Below are 17,933 nucleotides of genomic sequence, written 5' to 3' on the forward strand. Positions count from 1 at the left end.
CACTTTACCACATTTCACACAAATCACTATAAAAATACATAAAGACTACAAATTGTCAAGTACAACAGAAAGGTGATGTAAAGAAGGCAGGAGCCACTGGGCGTTCAAGGCCAGCCTGGTCTACAAAGTGAGTTCCAGGACAGCCAGGGCTATACAGAGAAACCCTGTCTTGAAAAACCAAAAAAAAAAAAAAGAAGGTGGAGCCAAGTTAAAGAAGGCATCCCAAGGTTCTTCATTTTCAGTGAAAGAACAAAGGGTTTTAAGTATCCAGTCACTCAGTGCAAATGAAGAAACACTTCATCTTGTATATTTGAAAGCCCCAAGGAGTCTTGGCTCCCATTTCATAAATCCAATTTATCATCTGCCTTCCAGTAATATAATATCTCACCCCACCAGTGCATTTCCTAACTGATTGAACAGTAGTCCCCAGAAACAATCTGTCCATAGGAAACAAAATTTCTGTAAGCCAGATTTCAAAACTGAAGTTATTATGATGTTGATAAAAAGTTGAGATCAAGGGCTGGTCAGATGGCTTAGTGGGTAAGAGCACTGACTGCTCTTACATGAAGGTCCTGAGTTCAAATCCCAGCAACCACATGGTGGCTCACAACCACCCGTAATGAGATCTGACGCCCTCTTCTGGTGCATCAGAAAACAGCTACAGTGTACAATGTATAATAATACATAAATCTTTGGGCCAGAGCAAGCAGGGACTGAGCAAGCAGAGTTGACCAGAGTGAGCAGTGGTCCTAAAAATTCAATTCCCAACAACCACATGAAGGCTCACAACCATCTGTTCAGCTATAGTATACTCACATACATAAAATAAATAAATCTTTAAAAAAAAAAAAAAAGGTTGAGATCAACTTCTAGCAGCCTGTCAGGCCACTATACCTGCTTGTGGACGTTGTACATCGTGGTGCGGAGCCTAGTGCGCACCACGATGTACAACGTCCACAAGCAGCAACAACCACATGAAGGCTCACAACCATCTGTTCAGCTATAGTATACTCACATACATAAAATAAATAAATCTTTAAAAAAAAAAAAAAAGGTTGAGATCACTGCTTGTGGACGTTGTACATCGTGGTGCGGAGCCTAGTGCGCACCACGATGTACAACGTCCACAAGCAGTCTGAAGACAGCTACAGTGTACTTACATATAATAAAAAAAAAAATCTTAAAAAAAAAAAAAACTTGGGAAAATTTATACAAGTTGGCTGCTAAACTTAACTGCTGTTAACTATTAATTTTGCAGCTCGATTTAGTGGTATACACCTGGAATCTCAGTGTGTAAAAGGCAGAAAGAAGAGGATTTTAAGCTGGAGGCTAGCCAGGGCTACCTATGTTAGCACTGTCAAGAAGGAGGAGGAGGAGGAGGAATTATTAATGTTTTCAGAGATTGCTCCTCAGCCAGGGGTTAAGAGCACTGGTTGCTCTTTCAGGAGACCCAGGTTCAATTCCCAGCACCTGCATGGCAACTCAAAACTACCCATAACTCCAGCCCAAGGGATCGATGCCCTTTTCTGGCCTTCACAGACACCAGGCACATATATGGTACACAAGAATATACGCAGGCAGAACACCCACACATTTTTTTAAAAAATAAATTTTTATACTTAGAATTAAATAACTTATAAACAAATGTAGTAAATATTCAAAACGTCTATCTTCCAAGATTACATTACTGTATCTTGATCTTGCCATTGGCTGTTCTTGGGGTGCACGTTGTCTCTGTGTAACAGTGATGTCCTGGAGTAGCTCATAACTGATGGGGGAGAAAGGGAAAATATGCACAGGAGTCAACAAGTGTTAGGAGTAAGGATTTGACTTGTTTTCTGGACCACCTAGGCCAGGACTTCTGAGCCTTCCCAACCATGACTTGTCATCTGACAGCTTTGTGCGTGGCCTGGGTATATAGGTATGCAAAATAGATATACAAATCAAACCTTTACTGAGAACAAATTTTGAAAAAAAAATATTAAAAGTTCTTTGGGATATGTGTATTTTACCACTAATTAAAGTTTGAAGCAAACACTCTGACACGATGGGCATGCCCATTTATCTAACACAATGCAATCCAAAGGTAAAATAATTCAGTACTTAATATTCTGCACAATGGTGGAAAGCGATCGTTTCCTGTAAGGAAGCCTTTAAGTTCCTAGAAGAGCAGAAAGCGTTGTGTGCAGAGTCAAGATCGCCGTTTATAGCACACGTTTGTTGCAGCTCCACGCTGAGGAGTTCCCTGCCACCTCTGTGGACAGTGCCTGCTCTGATAGCCTGTGTGGTGTATGGCTCACATTTTTGCGTTCCAATTCAAGGCTCCAGTGCAGTCACGTATTACAGAATGGGCAGGCATTGCCAGAAACACCTTGGACGCACCGCACATTTTGGTTTTGAACTGATTTTTAGCCGTAACAGTTTTGGAAACCTTTCACTATTGCCAAAGAGTAAATGACTGACCCTCCTGCCTTCAGTTACATTACCCCGAGTGGTGTCAAACCTTCAATTTAAGAACCTTCGGTCTAAATGTAAATGATGGAGAAAATCTGACTAGCACAGGTTAAATTTAAACGTATGTTAATGCAGGTGAAGTTGTAAATGGCCACCACCACACCAGTTCCTGTACAAGGCTGGCTCAGCTGCATGGCCAGACCCCATTTCCAGGGGAGAAAGGAGACCTTAACAATGTGTTATGTGTTTAGCCATAACTTGGGGGAGGGGCATGATGAGACGCTCTTCCAGGATTCAAAAGGTTGTGCAGTTCATCAGCGAGCGCACTCCCATCGCCCCAAACAAAACTCCAATAAATGCCTTCCTTGTTTCATTGGTATTGTACATTAGCATAAACAGAACTGTCAGCCAGCAGCTACATAGGCACAATGCGAATCTGTTACTTCCTCAGACGCATAAGCTCTGCAAACTCAACCAAAGGATCTGTGAGAATCGATCACAAAATTAAATTTCCAGCGGGGACCACTGGAAGCTTTGACACTGCTTATGAACGGGATGCCGCTCATCCTTAGAGCAAACATGGGTACGATACGTCTGAAGATGCAGGGGCTAAACAAGTCCTTGGAATCCTTTCCTAGCTGCTGGGGTCCAGGTTCGCTACACCAAGTTATATAATTGGGAATCACATTGATGGCTTTCCTTACTGTGAGTCAGAAAACAATAATTAGGATGCTCTCTGTGGGCACCAACTCATCACTACCCTCCAGACAAGCCTTCCACAGCCAGGCAGGCTAAACTGCCAATAGCGGATCACAGTGGCCACATTAATCCAGGACGTCACTGTAAATAGGGTTTGGCTCTTCGCCACTTCTGCTCCTCTCTGCTCTCGAGATCAAAATGGCCTTCACTCACCCCCTCCTCCCTTCCAAAGGCTCTGCTCTCTCTTTTACCTAAAAACGAAATAATTTCAAACAAAACAAACCATGTAAGGCCAGACACAAACTCAGATGACTTCAAAGACCAGACACTGTACGGGAATGCATTTGTACACAAACCTTCTGCAAATATACAAGTGCCGAGAAAACTCTATAGGAAAACGTATCTCACCATGGGCTGCCAGTGAACCTGTGAGTCTAGTCTTTTGGGTGATAAGATGGTGGTTTGTCTTGTCAGGATGAAGGTAGGCATGGGAAATCAGACACACGCAGGCTTGAAGCCTACATTGCCTGTCTAAGTGAGTGAGTGACCCTGGATGTATTAATGAATTTCTCTGCACTTGTCTTACTTTCACATGAAGAGAGAGATGACATCACCACATACACAGGGTCGCGGTGAGAAACAAATTGAAGAGGAAGAGAATACACACACCCACAAGCACAAGCTGAGTGTTTTCCATTCTCTCTGACCAAGAACGATGCTTAAAGATCAGCTGCCTCCAAAACCCAAGAGATTAAATCTTTGATGGTGGGATTTAGGTTACTGGGACAGTTAATCTTGTCAACGTAGTAGGATTTAGAATCACCATGGAAACATATGTCTGGATGAATCTGAGACTGCCTCCAGAAAGGTTTAACAGAGCAGGAAGACCCACCCTGAATGTGGGAGGCACTGATTGACAGGATCAGGTCTCAGACTGTATGCAAAGGAGACTGGGACTGAGCACTAGCACTCACCTCCCCTTGCTTCCTGGCTTTGGTTACACCTGAGCAGAGCTGTACCTTGCCTTCTGTGCCTTGGTTGACTGATCCCTTAAGCTGTGAGCCAAAACCCAGCCCTTCCTTTCTGTACGTTGCTTTGTCTGCACCCAGGAGAGCAGAAAGAAGGGGCTACTTCCCATGTCAGGCCACAGTTAAGGCAGAACCATTAGACATATGGAAACCATGATTGTGAGTGCACAGCCCTCTATGAGACGCATCACCATCCCACCAGGGTTCAGGAACAGTGAAGAGGGAGCAGAGAGACTGTAAGGAAGATGGGGACCAGTGCTGTGGGATGCTGCCTTCGGGACACAGAGCTGCGGCTGCCTGTAGGAGCTCAAGCCAGCCAGCTTCCCAGCATAGATGAGGCGAGCTCCTGGGTCCCACTGTTGGCTGAGGAGCCATTGACAGTTGATGGCTGCTCCAGAGTGAAGAGTCATTTTTCTTTGAGAGTGGCCGTTGGGAGGTAGCCCATGATCCAGTGGTTGGCTCCACACTCACGCCCATATGGGTAGCACCAATTTGGTGGGGTCTATATTTTTTCAAAATAAAATAAAATTCGAAGAGGAGTGTGTTGGGGAAAAGGTGGAAGAGGGGTGTAGAGATGGATGTAACCAAAATACATTGTATACTAATAGGAAATCCTCAAAGAATGAGTAAATAATATTTTTAAAAATACATATCTGGGAGCTGGAGAGATGGCTCAGCTGTTAAGAACACTGACCACTTCCAGAGGTCCTGAGTTCAATTCCCAGCAACCACATGGTGGCTCGCAATCTGTAATGGGATTTGATGCCTTCTTCTGGTGGTGTGTCAGAAGACAGCTACAGTGTACTCATATATACATATATACATATACGTATGTATATGTGTGTATATGTATGCGTGTGTATATATATATACATATATTACATATCTAAAGTCAGGTGGTGGTGCATGTCCTTAATCCCAGCACTTGGGAGGCAGAGGCAAGCTGATGCCTGAGTTTGAGGCCAGGCTGGTCTACAGAGTGAATTGCCAGGACTACACAGAGAAACCCTGACTCAAAAAATTAAAATAAAACAAAATAAAATAACACACATCCAAGCCAAGTGTGGTGTCACACACCTTTATTGCCAGCATTTGTGTGACAGATGCAGACAGGTCACTGTGAGTAGAACAGCAAGAGCTACGAGATGAGAGCCTGTCTCAAAAATAAACAAACATGGCACACAACTGCAGACAGGAGGCCTAGCTTCATGGTAGAGAGCTCGCTCGGGTTCTAAATCCTCAGTACAGTCATTTACTTAACTAGAGACCTGGCTCTCAGGATGTGTTCATTCCAAGCTCAGCTGTGAGAGCCCATGAAATGTGAAGCCATGTTAGCAATTTATAATATTATCCAGTTATACTGGCTGAGCCCTAAAAGGATGGCCAGGACTTGGAGCCTGCCATATATTGCCAGGCTTTCAATGAAACTCCTGGTGCATGATAAATCAATAAAGACTTATTTCAGCTACCTAGTAGCAATGAGAAGTGATTGTGCGTTGGGACCTGTATCTCTCGGTGGAGTCTATAATTACTTGCTTTTAAAATTGATTTCATTTTACTGTGTTAAGATGGGTACATACATATGTATCATGGAAAGATCAATTATGAGCAAGCCAAAAATGTGCTTGGAATATTTCCTAACCATCTTTAAATGCCTTCTTTATCTCTTTGCCTCAGTATTTGACCAATTAAGCCTTAAGTTGTTCTGTCCAACCACATGGCCCAGGAATTTTTTTTTAATGTAATTGCTGTAATACAAAGAAGGCATGAGTAAGAAGCAGAAGAATGGGGCTGCCTTCCAATCCTTTCAATGAGAAAATTCCCAGAAATGTGGGAAACAGCCGGAAACGCCTGCTTAATGTGACTGGCTGTGCATAGAGTGTCGGGCTGAAAGCCAGCATGTTCCCACTGGTTCCCATTGCTTTGTGGCAACTCCACTCAGGGGAGCCAGGCCAGGCCCTCCAAGAAAGCAGCTTTGAGAGATCCAAGGATGCTGCTATGGCCCCAGAGATGCCCAGAGCCCCTTTCTCTCTAGGACTGTGTGCCTTCTGGGTTAAGAAGGTGCCTGCGATAAGAGAGGTAGACTCCACCCTTCCCATGCTTGGCACCACTTGAATTACAGATTGTCACCTCCAGGAGGCAACACTTAGAATATCCTTGCATCTGTCTATTTGCACACCACCTGACATGGTCCTTGTGGCTAGCCCCAAGGGGACAGGCACCCTGTGAAGCCTGTTGAGTTGGCCCAGACATCAATAGCTTCCAGACCCAATTATCACCATTCTGATTTGGTTACTCAAAGTAGAATAATAATTCCACTGACAAAAGTCAGAGACAACATTTGGAATGCAGCCTGCCTATGAAATCTCCCCCACCCCCACCCCCCAGGCTGGATAGCGTGGCACTTAGGTGGACTTTTCCCAGTTGAACCTGAGGCCTCTGGGGATACAGAGGAAGCTGCTCCAGGAGGAATTTGCTGACGTGCAGAGAGAGTTTAGGTGCTTTCTGCTTCAGTTTTGATGCTGGGTGCTATGACAAGCAGGAAGTTCAGTCCTTACTGCTACACAGACACTTTACCAAGAACTCTGGAACAAAGCCACTTCCTCCATCCTTCTTAAGAAAAGGAAAATCCTGGAAGTCAGCCCAGCAGTCACATTCTTGGGATGCTTAGGATCATGTTCATCTTTCCCCAAGACTGAGCGTCCAAGAAGGGAAGAGAAAGCCTGTCGGTTACTGTCACCTCTGCTTGTTCTCTGGGAGCCTGAGCCCTTTGAAGTGTTATCCTGCCAGGGTGCCCAGTGTAAGTTCATCCTTTTGGTAACACACATGCACACACCATTACCACACAAATGCACACACATACATACACACCCACACATATACATGAATACACAGACACACACACAAAAATGCACACATACAGGCACACACCATGAAGAGTTGTGATCCCTGCACCGTTCTCCCACCTCTAAACAACAAATTCACTGTATCGTGTGTGTGTGTGTGTGTGTGTGTGTGTGTGTGTGTGTGTGTTCTGGACGCAGCTATAAATGAATGGCAAACCATCTCACCAGTCAATAACAGCACACAGGCAATGCAAATGAAGCCTTTGGACAGGAAAGGGGAGCCTGGGCCTCAGCTAACATGGCAGACATACTGCAAGTCCAGAATAGTCAAGCCCCTGTGCCTCTTCTATGAAAAAGAAGGGTTGCTTGTCTATTATCTACAGTTACTGTTTTAAAATCCTTTAGGGAGAGAGGAAAAGAGAGAGAGAGAGAGAGAGAGAGAGAGAGAGAGAGAGAGAGAGAGAGAGAGAGAGAGAGAGACCCAGATATATGAAGCTTTTGGTTTTTGAGTGGGACAACACTGTTCACAGCTCCATGTGTGTGTGCCCAGTTCATTATTAAAAGTCATTTCTTACAGCACTGTTTATAATTTGCCACAAGACAATAACAAGGAGGCCTGGATGATAACAAGGAGACTAAATTAATTGGAAGGGTTCTCCTGGGGTAGTGCTGGTAATCTGTTAAGGCATTTGTTTTAAGAGAAACTCTCAGTAGAATTTATCAGTAAATTGCTTCATATATCTTCAGCATTAAATTATTCCCCCATTAAGAAAATTATAATTCTTTTTCTTCCCAGTAATGAAAGAAAAAATGAAACTATCTTCAAACTATTCCAGCTTGGCTGCCAGCCCTTATGTCAGTAATTTCTGGAATGCCCCCTCAGACGCTCTAATGAATACAGCTCAGGAAAAGGTGATTAAGAAAAGAGTGAGGAAAAGCAGAGATTAGAATTTCAAACAAATGCCATCATCAACTGAAGAAAACTCAAGTAAGAACCAAAGAAGGAGAGGACTGCTCCCTGGAGGAAGTTGATGGGGAGAGGGGAAGGAAGCCTGGTCTCTTATTGGCACTTTCTCAACTCCAGTACCTTGGAGACTTAGTGTGTTCCCTCGATGGTAAACAAGGAGTGGGCAGTGATGATGGTCCTTCTGCCTGGTTGTCACCCTTGGGCACAAGTGAGTCAGATTGACAGGTGGGAGATCTGCTCTCCCGCTCAAGTGGAGAGGAAATCCTAGTGAGAACTCAGCTATGTGGTCTAGCCACGAAACTTCTCTTACTGTGAGTCTTGTGTTTTCTTTCTCTGTGAATAGAGAATACACTGAGTCATCTATTTACCTAGACTTAAGCTGCAAACCCAACCAGCTGTTGTCTGGTATTCAATAATGGTGGAAGAACCCTGCTTCAATGCACTGGGACCAAAACCTACTCATGCTTCTCCCTAGTGCTTGGGGAATTAAGTCAATGAGCATAATGGGTTTTGTTTATGTGTATATAGGCTTGAATGGGAGCAGTGGCCATCACATACTATGTTTTGAGGGTCTCTTTGCAGCCTTCAGTCACTGGGCCTCTCTCTAGTAATCCTTGGTGCTGTCTCAGCTGTGAAGGTTAAGAAAGAGTAAAGTGAGCTGACTAAGAGAAATCTTTTTAGTAGGGCAGAATTGGTTTAAATCTCAAAATGGATCAAAGACCTCAACATAAGGCCTGCAACTTTGTAACTACTAGAAGAAATCATGGAGACACTTCTAATACAGACTCAGGCTAAGCAAGCTTATTGGCTCATCAAAAAATAGAAAGACATGAAAGTGGAAGGCAGACTAGTTGGGAAGAGAAAGGAGATCAGGAGTGGAAGGAGCAAGAGAAAGTAACTGGAGAGAGGTAAATACAACCAAAACATATTATGCACATGTATAGAAATGCTGAAATGAAACCCATTATTGTATATTACTATATGTTAATAACACATTAAAATGGAAAACTTGAGATTTGATAAGTATCAAATGTGTATCCTGGCACACTATTCTACTTGTACTGTAGTATAACTACCTACTTTCAACTGTGATCTCTTGGAAATTTGGGCCTTGACTTTGATATACATAGAAGATCAGATTGTATGTGCTTGTTCATGCTCACGGGCATCTCTTAACTGACCATTCTGATGGCTGTAATGATCTGTCTTTCCTAAGACCAGGGCAGCCTTGTTTTCTCAGCCAAGAATATTATCAAACTTCCAGCCAGATTTCTGCACCTGGCTGTTTTATGCGCTGCTGGCATTTCTTAGGAGCATAAGCCAGAATACAGATACATTTTAAACCTTAAAAACAGAGACAAACACAAACTTTAAGAGAACGAGAACACTCATAAGATCCCTGCTAGGTCAGGTTTCCTTCTTCTGGTTCTGAGTGACTAGAGGTGACGTCAGGAGCCTGAGCTGCAAAGCAGTCTAAGGTGGTCTTTACAGGTCTGTGTCCCACCCTACCGCCTTCCTCCCTGTGAGTGTGGGAGCCTCCACTTCAGCCTGCTTTGTTTGTTTTTATAGATCATGCAACAGATGAGTGACCATCGTTATGACAAGCTCACTGTACCCGACGACATGGCTGCCAACTGTATATATCTAAATATCCCCAGCAAAGGGCATGTCTTGCTGCACCGAACCCCAGAAGAGTACCCAGAAAGCGCAAAGGTAAAAATACCATCTGTCCTACAGCGAGCCTCTCTGGGGACCTTCTCATGATGGAATGACAAAAAGGGACATCCTTCTGCTGTACAAATCAAAACACTGACAGCAGAAAGGACCGCTGATAGCAAGGGAACCGGGAATTGACTTCTTCTCTCCCATGCAGTTGGTCAATCATGCGCATACAGCTGGGGTGGTGCTGCCTGCTAGTTGGAGTTTCTCACACAAGAACTCCAAGGGCTGTGGGGGTAGCTAAGTGTCAGAATGCTAGCTTACCAAGCACAAAGCCTCAAGCGGAGTCTTCAGCACTGAGCACAAGCAGGGTGTAGTCACACACACATCTCTCTCTCTCTCTCTCTCTCTCTCTCTCTCTCTCTCTCTCTCTCTCTCGAGGTTTCTCTCTCTCTCGGCAGAGGTTTAGAAATTCAAGCCTTACCTCAGCTATACAGTGAGTTCAAGGTCAACCTGGGCTACACAAGACTCTGTCTCCAAAAACTAAAAATGAAAAAAGAAGAACTCCTCCCAGCTCTTAGTGGGTATCCTTGATGAGCTATCATGGGTGCCGCTGACAGAAAGAGAGAAAGACAGAGAGAAAGAGAGAGAGAGAGAGAGAGAGAGAGAGAGAGAGAGAGAGAGAGAGAGAGAGAGGACATGCCAGTCTGTGTGGAAGCCTGAGGACGTTATTGGATCTTTCCTCAGGTACCACCCACTTTTTAGGGGGTTTTTTTGAGGCAGGGTCTCTCCCAGGCCTAGAATTTACCAGGTATGCTAGGCTGAGTCACCCACAACCCCAGGGATCATGACACAAGTCTCCACTGCCCCAGTGCTTATGGTCACAAGTAAATGTCACCACACCCAGCTTTTTCTACATGGGCTCGTGGCCAAGAGCTCGGGTCCCTCTGCCCACAAAGCAGTCACTTTCCTCCTCGAATTCTTTCTCCCACCCTCGCTGTGCTTTGAATGCAGGCAGTGCTATATTAGACGAGGTTTGTTCTCTAACCGTGGCTGCTCTGTTAGTGCAGGGAAAGGGAGTTGGATGGATGCAGAGGTCATTTTGTTCACTTACCATAGTAGAGGTGTGAACCTGAGGGAAATGTTGGACTCCCAATCCTAGACAAAAGACCACAGTAGCTCCTAGATGAGCAGTGAGTGCATCGCACCCTCTTCTGTGCCAGGGTTGTTAATGATGCAGGCTCCTGGGCCCCAGCCTAGACTCTACAATATGAACAAGCTGCAAGTCCACAGACCCCACTTTGAGGACTTCATGCCACTTCAGCCTCATTGATCACCTAGCAACGGAATATCATTAACTGCCTCTCAGTTCAGCCCTGTGTCCATCAACAGGAGAATAACATCAGTAACACCCTTGTTCGCCAAGGGTCTTTCTGGGCAGACATTGAGCCAAGCATTTCCTAAGCATTATCTTTGGTTCCTGTAGCAGCCCTAGCAGTGAATGAGCTCAGAAGGAGCGTCACTTCACTGAAATGGCCGTAGTAAGTTGATTGGCCTAGATTCAGGGCCCAGCTCGCTCCTGCACCCCAACCAGTGTGCTGAGTTTTAAGGAGCGAAGTGTTTCTGAAAGCTGAGAGAATCAGGCCAGGTTGTTTTTAAGCAGCATTTTCAAGTAATTTTGTTTTTTAAAGTGTGTTTTTGATCACGGGGGGGGGGGGGGACAAATCTGTGGACAGTTAATTGGATGTTTTGACACATGCTTTCCATTACAGTTGAAAGATGCTACGAAATTCACACCTATAATTTAAACACAGTGTGACTGGCAGCACACACTTAACTTACACTTTGTCTCGTTTTTCTAGTAGAGTTGGTCAGGAAAGGAACGTGAAAGTGTAGTTAGGAGTGTGTCGAAGGGAAGGGTGGGGATGTTCAGACAGGCACACAGCCATGGGGTTTGATTAGCACTGGATTCAAGGACAATGGCAGACAACGCCAGCAACAGTCACATTGGAGACTATCCTTCATTTGGAAGTTTAAAAGGCACAGAACAAGGGGTCAACCACATGTGGCCAGCTCTGGGGTGGGTTTGTGGACGTGTGTATTTTGGGCCTAAATGACTAAAAAGCATGGATACATGAACTGAATTAATTCTCTGTCAAGGGTGACGGGATAGGCCAGGATGTAACGTCCTTTCTCCTCTTCCTTCTTGATTCCCACTGTCTCACAGGTCTATGAGAAACTCAAGGACCATCTACTGATCCCTGTGAGCAACTCGGAAATGGAAAAGGTGGACGGCTTGCTCACCTGCTGCTCCGTTTTTATTAACAAGAAGATAGACTCCTGAGCCAGAGAGTCCCTCCCCTGTGGCCAGCAAGTGGCCGAGGCCAGGCTGATGGCTCTGTACCCATTCCTCCTGTTTCCTTTGACAATCTACTGGGCCACTGTGCTACTAACTCTTGTTTACAAAAAAGAAAAACTAATTCCAATTTTAATCGCCTCATTCCCCACACCCTCCTTTTCCTCACAGTGGTACCTAACCTGTGCATTCGCTAAAAGAATTAAGCAACCTAGGAAGTACAGAACTAACGAATCATTGGAATGCAATTGATAGCGTGGAAGCCCCTCACTTCAGTGTGTGTGTTCTTAGTGTGGGAATAATTTAGCTGCAGGGCATTCTGAAGACTGTCTTCCCGACCAGCCAGATAAGCAAGGGACTTTCTTTCTCTGTATCATGAATCAAGCTTGGCTCCTGTGAAATTCCCTAGAACATGGATTTTTTTTCCCATTCCCCTCTCTTCTCGCCCCTAAAAACCTTCCTTCTGGGACTTTCTGTGGTCTTCTCTGCTTCTTTTGTAATTGCCTTGACCTTGGATTTACCCAAGCTCTTGCATTCTGGATGTCATCCGGAAGGTCCAACCTGTGTGCACTCCTCTCTGCCTTACAGCCGCCTCTCCTCCACCAGCAGCAAATCAGAGTGGCTGGTTGGGGAACAGGAACCTCACAGAGGCACACCCTGACAGGCTTTCCCATTGCCACACCTAGGAAGGTAAATCCAGCCTCGGGTGGTTGATGCAGGATGTTAGATACAGATGCCTAGAAACACCCCATGGGTACATCTTAGAGAGACTGAGTCACATGCCATGAGTTTGCCTCATGACTGGTCCTGTAGTATGGAGGGAAGTCTTTCTCCACTCCACCACCTCCCCCTTTCTCAACTTCCTTCTGACTCACCTTGTATCTACCCCCTTAGAATCATCATGATCTTGAGAAAGTCATTTCCTTCAAAAGAGGCAGAGCATGTACAATGATTGCTGATGGTCCGGGGAGAGCCAGAGGGAGCTGCCTCTACCCAGGCCTGGGAGCACAGTCAGGAAATGGTTCCTAAGGTCAGCCTCAAACAATGTCTGAGTCTCCTGTGAAATATCCATGATTGTTTACTGTGGAATTCAAGTGAAACTTCAAATTACACAACGCTCAGCTGGCACAGGTCACTCACAGAGAGCCATGCCACAGCAAAGGAGGAGAGCATTCCTTTTTTGTAAAAGCTGAAACAGACCAGGGACATGGTGCTTTACAAGGCACGGTGACCCAGCCAGGCATGTCATCAAAGTTCTGGTCATTTCTACCTTTGCTGTATCGTCTGCAGTTTGTCATTCAATATTTAAAGTTCAGGAGACAAAGACTAAGTGAGCTCTATCTCTCCTTTGTGATCAGTGTTTCTTATAATGAAGGCAAGAGAGGCTGGTCTCCATTGCATTGCCCCCAGTGGATAGAAGTGAGACAATCAGGGCATCCTTCGCCACTCTTCTCATATTTGGCAATATCTCTGAAGAAATCTCCATCTCTTCCTTGCTTCTCTAACTTTAGACTCATAGCACATGCAAATATCTAACTCTGTGCACCCTGTGAATGAACCATATCCTGACCACTGTCATATTTCACAACATATTATGAGTGAATAATCATGTTTTTTCCAGGGTAAATGAATGTGAGCCAGTTGCTTAAGTTAATAAAGAAAACTTGTTCTCAGCAATTATGGTTGCCTTTGGGGGTTAAATTCGACCATATACAAGCAAAACCAGTTTCTCCTTGAGAGAGGTGGCCATCTCAAAATCCACCACAGGATAAACAGCCCACCGTACATGTACCAGCTGCAACTGTCACTGACATCCCTTCTCTCATCCTGGTTACAGAACTGCCCTCTGTTACGTGCAGTCAGTTACGAGTGAGTAGATTTTCCATGGCAACGGTTTCTTCTACCAGAGGTGGTTTTCCAGTTCCCGTTTCCTTTGCGCTCCTCTTTCCTTGTTTGTCCTGAGAAATTGACTAGAGCTTTTCCCTCTTCCCTATCTTACTCTGCTCTTCAGACCCCCTGTGTGATACAGAGATGTGAACACTCAAAATACACGCAGCATTGCCCCTTCGATGTTCTCATCATATAACGTTACCTCTGAAAGGGAAACTGTCATTGCCCCAGTTCCCCTCTCATCCGTTGTGTCTCACAAAGATGAGAAGACTAACAAAAATGCTTCTTGACATTATAACAATGTGAGGAGTTACATTTAACTAAGTCTATAGCTTGGGTACGAAGGATCGGGTCATATGAGTTGGTTTAGTGAAGAGATGAGCTAGAAGGATTGCATAAGTTAGCACTATGTCTTTAACTGGTGAGCTGCTGTACTATTCGGTTGCAGATCTCCACAGTGTGTTCATTGTGCTAAAATGCTACTAGGAACCGAACACTAAGGCCGTCATCTCTATATCTCTAAGAAGGGAAGGAAGTTAGGCCAGGCTGAAGTCTCACAGTGTGGCCTGTATAGGGTTGCATGCTACTCTCTAAGATGCTACAGAATTCAGACATAGTTTCCCTGCGGTATTAGGTTTGTGCTTTTTTTCTTCAATCTTCTTGCCTGCCATCTTCCAGCCAATGTGTGGTTATCCAGTCTGTGTGCCAAAGTCAGCCATATCTCCCACGACCTGTTAGTCCAGAGGAGTTCTGCACCGACGCTAGTTGCCAGCTGCCCACTCCTAATGTACACCAGTCAAGACAGAATAAAATGTGAGTTGTACCGTGCCCAGTGGTGTCTGTCTCGTTTCTTCTTTTACCGTGTTGCCCAGTTGGCACGTTCTGGCATTCCATTCAGCTAAGCGGAATGACTTTTCTTCCTTTGTTCCTGATGGGAAGTAGTAAGGGAGATGATGAGGTAGTAAGGGAGACGAAGGGGAGGAGGGGAGAGGGCAGAGGACAAAGGGGAGGCGGGAAGAGGACAGAGGAGTGCGCGTGCACGGTACACTTACAGGAAAACGTCTGTGAAACCCATCTCTACGTACAGTGAATAAACAGCAGCAAAATTGCTTTGAAATGAGGGTTTTTTTTTATTTGTTTTACAGTAAGAGCTTTAAAGGAAATCTGAAGGTTATTCTTTATGAGGTTTTTGTATCCCAGTAGCTTTTTGTAATCTGAAAGAGCCGTGTTTTATTAAAAAGGCAATAACTCTTCACTGTGAAAATAAAACCCAAGCAATACAAAAATACTATCTAAAGCATCAAGATGGGGGGTATCAGAATAGCTCAGCAGCTAAGGGTCCTTACCACAGAAGCCTCACAACCAGAAGTCAACTCCCAGGATCTCACAAGCTGCCCTGTGATGTTCACACCTGCAAGGTGGCCTTCGCACACCTAGTCATGTTCCTCATACACACACAATGCTAATAATAAAATGTATTTCAATTTTTACTTCAAGAAAAATTACGCAAAATCTCATCACCCATAGATAACTACTCTTAACATTTCAGAAAACACCACACATTTATGAATAGATATTGAATAATTTGACATCGTTATAATATTGTAGAGTCTACTTTCTTTGTTCAAAAATGAATTAGAGGCATCTTTCCACCTCAGTAAAGACAGGTGTACATCACCAGCTGTAACAGCCCCTAGTCTTCCACAATACACCCACAGAATGGCCCTTTCTAAATCCCACGATGACATCACCCACATGTGTTATGTTCACATTGCTGTTAGGGCTCCTCAGACTGTTGAAATGCACCACGTAGAGGCTTCCACACAGCCCCACAGTTAGTTCAGTCCTGTCATAGTAACAGGATGCTACACCGCAGTGCTCCCCAGATGGGCAGAGCAGTCCTCCAGCTCCTTGGGGAGGTTGAGGGGTCAAGCAAGTGGATACCCATACCTTCTCAGTTGATGTAGCTAACGAATTCTCTACTATAGGTTGCCATGACATTGCCAATAGAGCTAATAACTGCTCAATGCCAATGGACACTCTGCAAACCTGCTCTTGACCCAACAGGAAATGAAACCTTCCCACTGAGTGCCAGGGTCTGCAGCTCCTCGCCCAGGGAAAAGGGGTCCTCTCCACAGGAACCCTGCATGGCAAGGTTCCTTGGCTGATCTTGCCTGACGCTTTCCAAGTGAACAGATACCTTCTCGTGACAAGCTACGTTGTCTAGCAATGGGGCCGCTAAGAGAACACTGGCTAAGAGTAGGTTTAGACAAGAGAGCACATATTTAACTGGCACCCAACCTTGCCAGGCCCTGAGCCACAGCCCCTGTCTTCTGAGAACTGGCTGCTTGGGAGGGGCGGGGAAGTAAGACCTCGAGTGCACACATATTTGGACTGAACAGCGAGCAACACAGAACCGTTAAAGAACAAGAGGTTGGTGTCGGTGTCTGGACTGGGTGTTTCCAGGTCTCATTCAGAAAATGATGATATGCATACAAGTAGCAAAGCATCAGATGATATCCAGAAGCAAAACAAAAGTCCAGGCTAGATTCATTGCCAGAGAACAGTGGGACATCTGAGCTGAAGTGACAAAGAACACTGGGTCACTGTCTGGGACTGTCCAAGAGGAAGAGGCCTTGGTGGCTAAGGAACAAGGCGTGACGACTTCAAGTTTGGACTGGCAGGTTTGGGTTACATAAGGATTTGTTTGCTGTGCATGTCTTTTCCCATGATGCATCTGACTTTAATCATATGCACTACTAATTGCGTATAGGTATAAAATGGTCAGTGGTGCTTCTCCTCAAAAATTTGCTCAGAGGAAACGGTTCCCCCTTACTGAGTATACACCCAATACCACTCCAGTCTGGATGTGTCCATTTCTCTTAATTTCAGAATACATTTCAGGACAGTCACAGAAGAGGAATTACCAAGAGGGTGCTCAGGGGACCAAGCTATTGCATTGCTTACAGTAGGGTTTACATGCAGTTCACGGTTCTGTGCAAGTTCGGGGTCCCAGGTTTCTAGGTGACTTGTAAAGAAGGAGTGGGAGTGTGTAGCATACGCTGAGTGAGGTCCTGGACTGATAAGCTATTGCTACCCTTGCTTTCCTTGCCAGTGTGCTTCTTAGGCTGAGGGACCCAGAAGAATCTAAAGAGAGCCAAGGTCTACTCTGGCTTCAGCTGGTTGGCATGGGCGTCGCCCCAGGCTGAATGAGCATCTTGAACAGAAGCAGGGTGGCAGGAACATAGGATGTGCATTCCAAAACCAGGTGTTCCTTACACATGGTACTGGTATGAGAGTCACAGTCCCTGCCTTCCTGGAGATGGCATGCAACAAAAGACAAGGAAGACAGACACTAGAGTCAAAAGAATGATGGTGTTGTGGAAGGATGCTCGGGAATGGAGAAACGGCTCAGCAGTTAAGAGCATTGGTTATTCTTCCACAGGACCAGGGCTCAATTCCCAGCATCCACCTGGTGGCTCAGTGTCCTTTAACCCCAGTCCCAGTGGGTCTTATGCTCTCTTTCGGCCTCTGCAGGCACTGTGTGCACATGATGCACAGATATACACATGGTTCACGACTTATACACTAGCAAAACACCCATACACACGCAACATGGAAATACGCTGAAGGAAGGGGCATGCAGAACAGACATTGAGTGGGGTCCAGCAAGTGGATCTGTTCGGCTAACATTGATAAGCAGAAGAGCACACCAAGACCAAGCAAGCTGGAATGCCAAGAGCCCTGCATTCCGGGGTCAAGTTCTCAGACAGCATTTGTCAGTCAGTTAGGGTTCCCCAAGGACATTTGATTTGAGCCATACCATGATAGTGAGGCTTGACCTGGCATCATTGTAAGGGGCGGCTGGAAACAGAAACATTGGCGTTTCTCTCTGTTTGATTTCCCCAAGTTCCGTTCATTCTACTCACCTTCTGAGTGGAGCCTGACAGCCAGGCAATCAACTCTTCCTCTATTTGCCCTCCCCCCCCCAAAAAAAAAATAAAAATAAAAAAGATTACTAACATCTGCCTCTC

At 45.2% G+C, this 17,933-nt stretch overlaps 1 protein-coding gene across 1 annotated transcript in view; it reads left to right on the forward strand.

The window, feature by feature from the left end:
- Ddah1 (dimethylarginine dimethylaminohydrolase 1) overlaps positions 1-14,727 on the forward strand; it is a 133,207-nt gene extending 118,480 nt beyond the window's left edge. The window contains exons 5-6 of the mRNA XM_021157907.1: positions 9,564-9,707; positions 11,881-14,727. Of these exons, the coding sequence (XP_021013566.1) occupies positions 9,564-9,707; positions 11,881-11,997 (261 nt within the window). The 3' untranslated portion in view covers positions 11,998-14,727. The remainder of the gene's footprint in view (positions 1-9,563; positions 9,708-11,880) is intronic.
- The last annotated feature ends 3,206 nt before the right edge of the window (positions 14,728-17,933 follow it).

The sequence above is a fragment of the Mus caroli genome, chromosome 3 (assembly GCF_900094665.2).
Source record: "Mus caroli chromosome 3, CAROLI_EIJ_v1.1, whole genome shotgun sequence".
Taxonomy (NCBI): domain Eukaryota; kingdom Metazoa; phylum Chordata; class Mammalia; order Rodentia; family Muridae; genus Mus; species Mus caroli.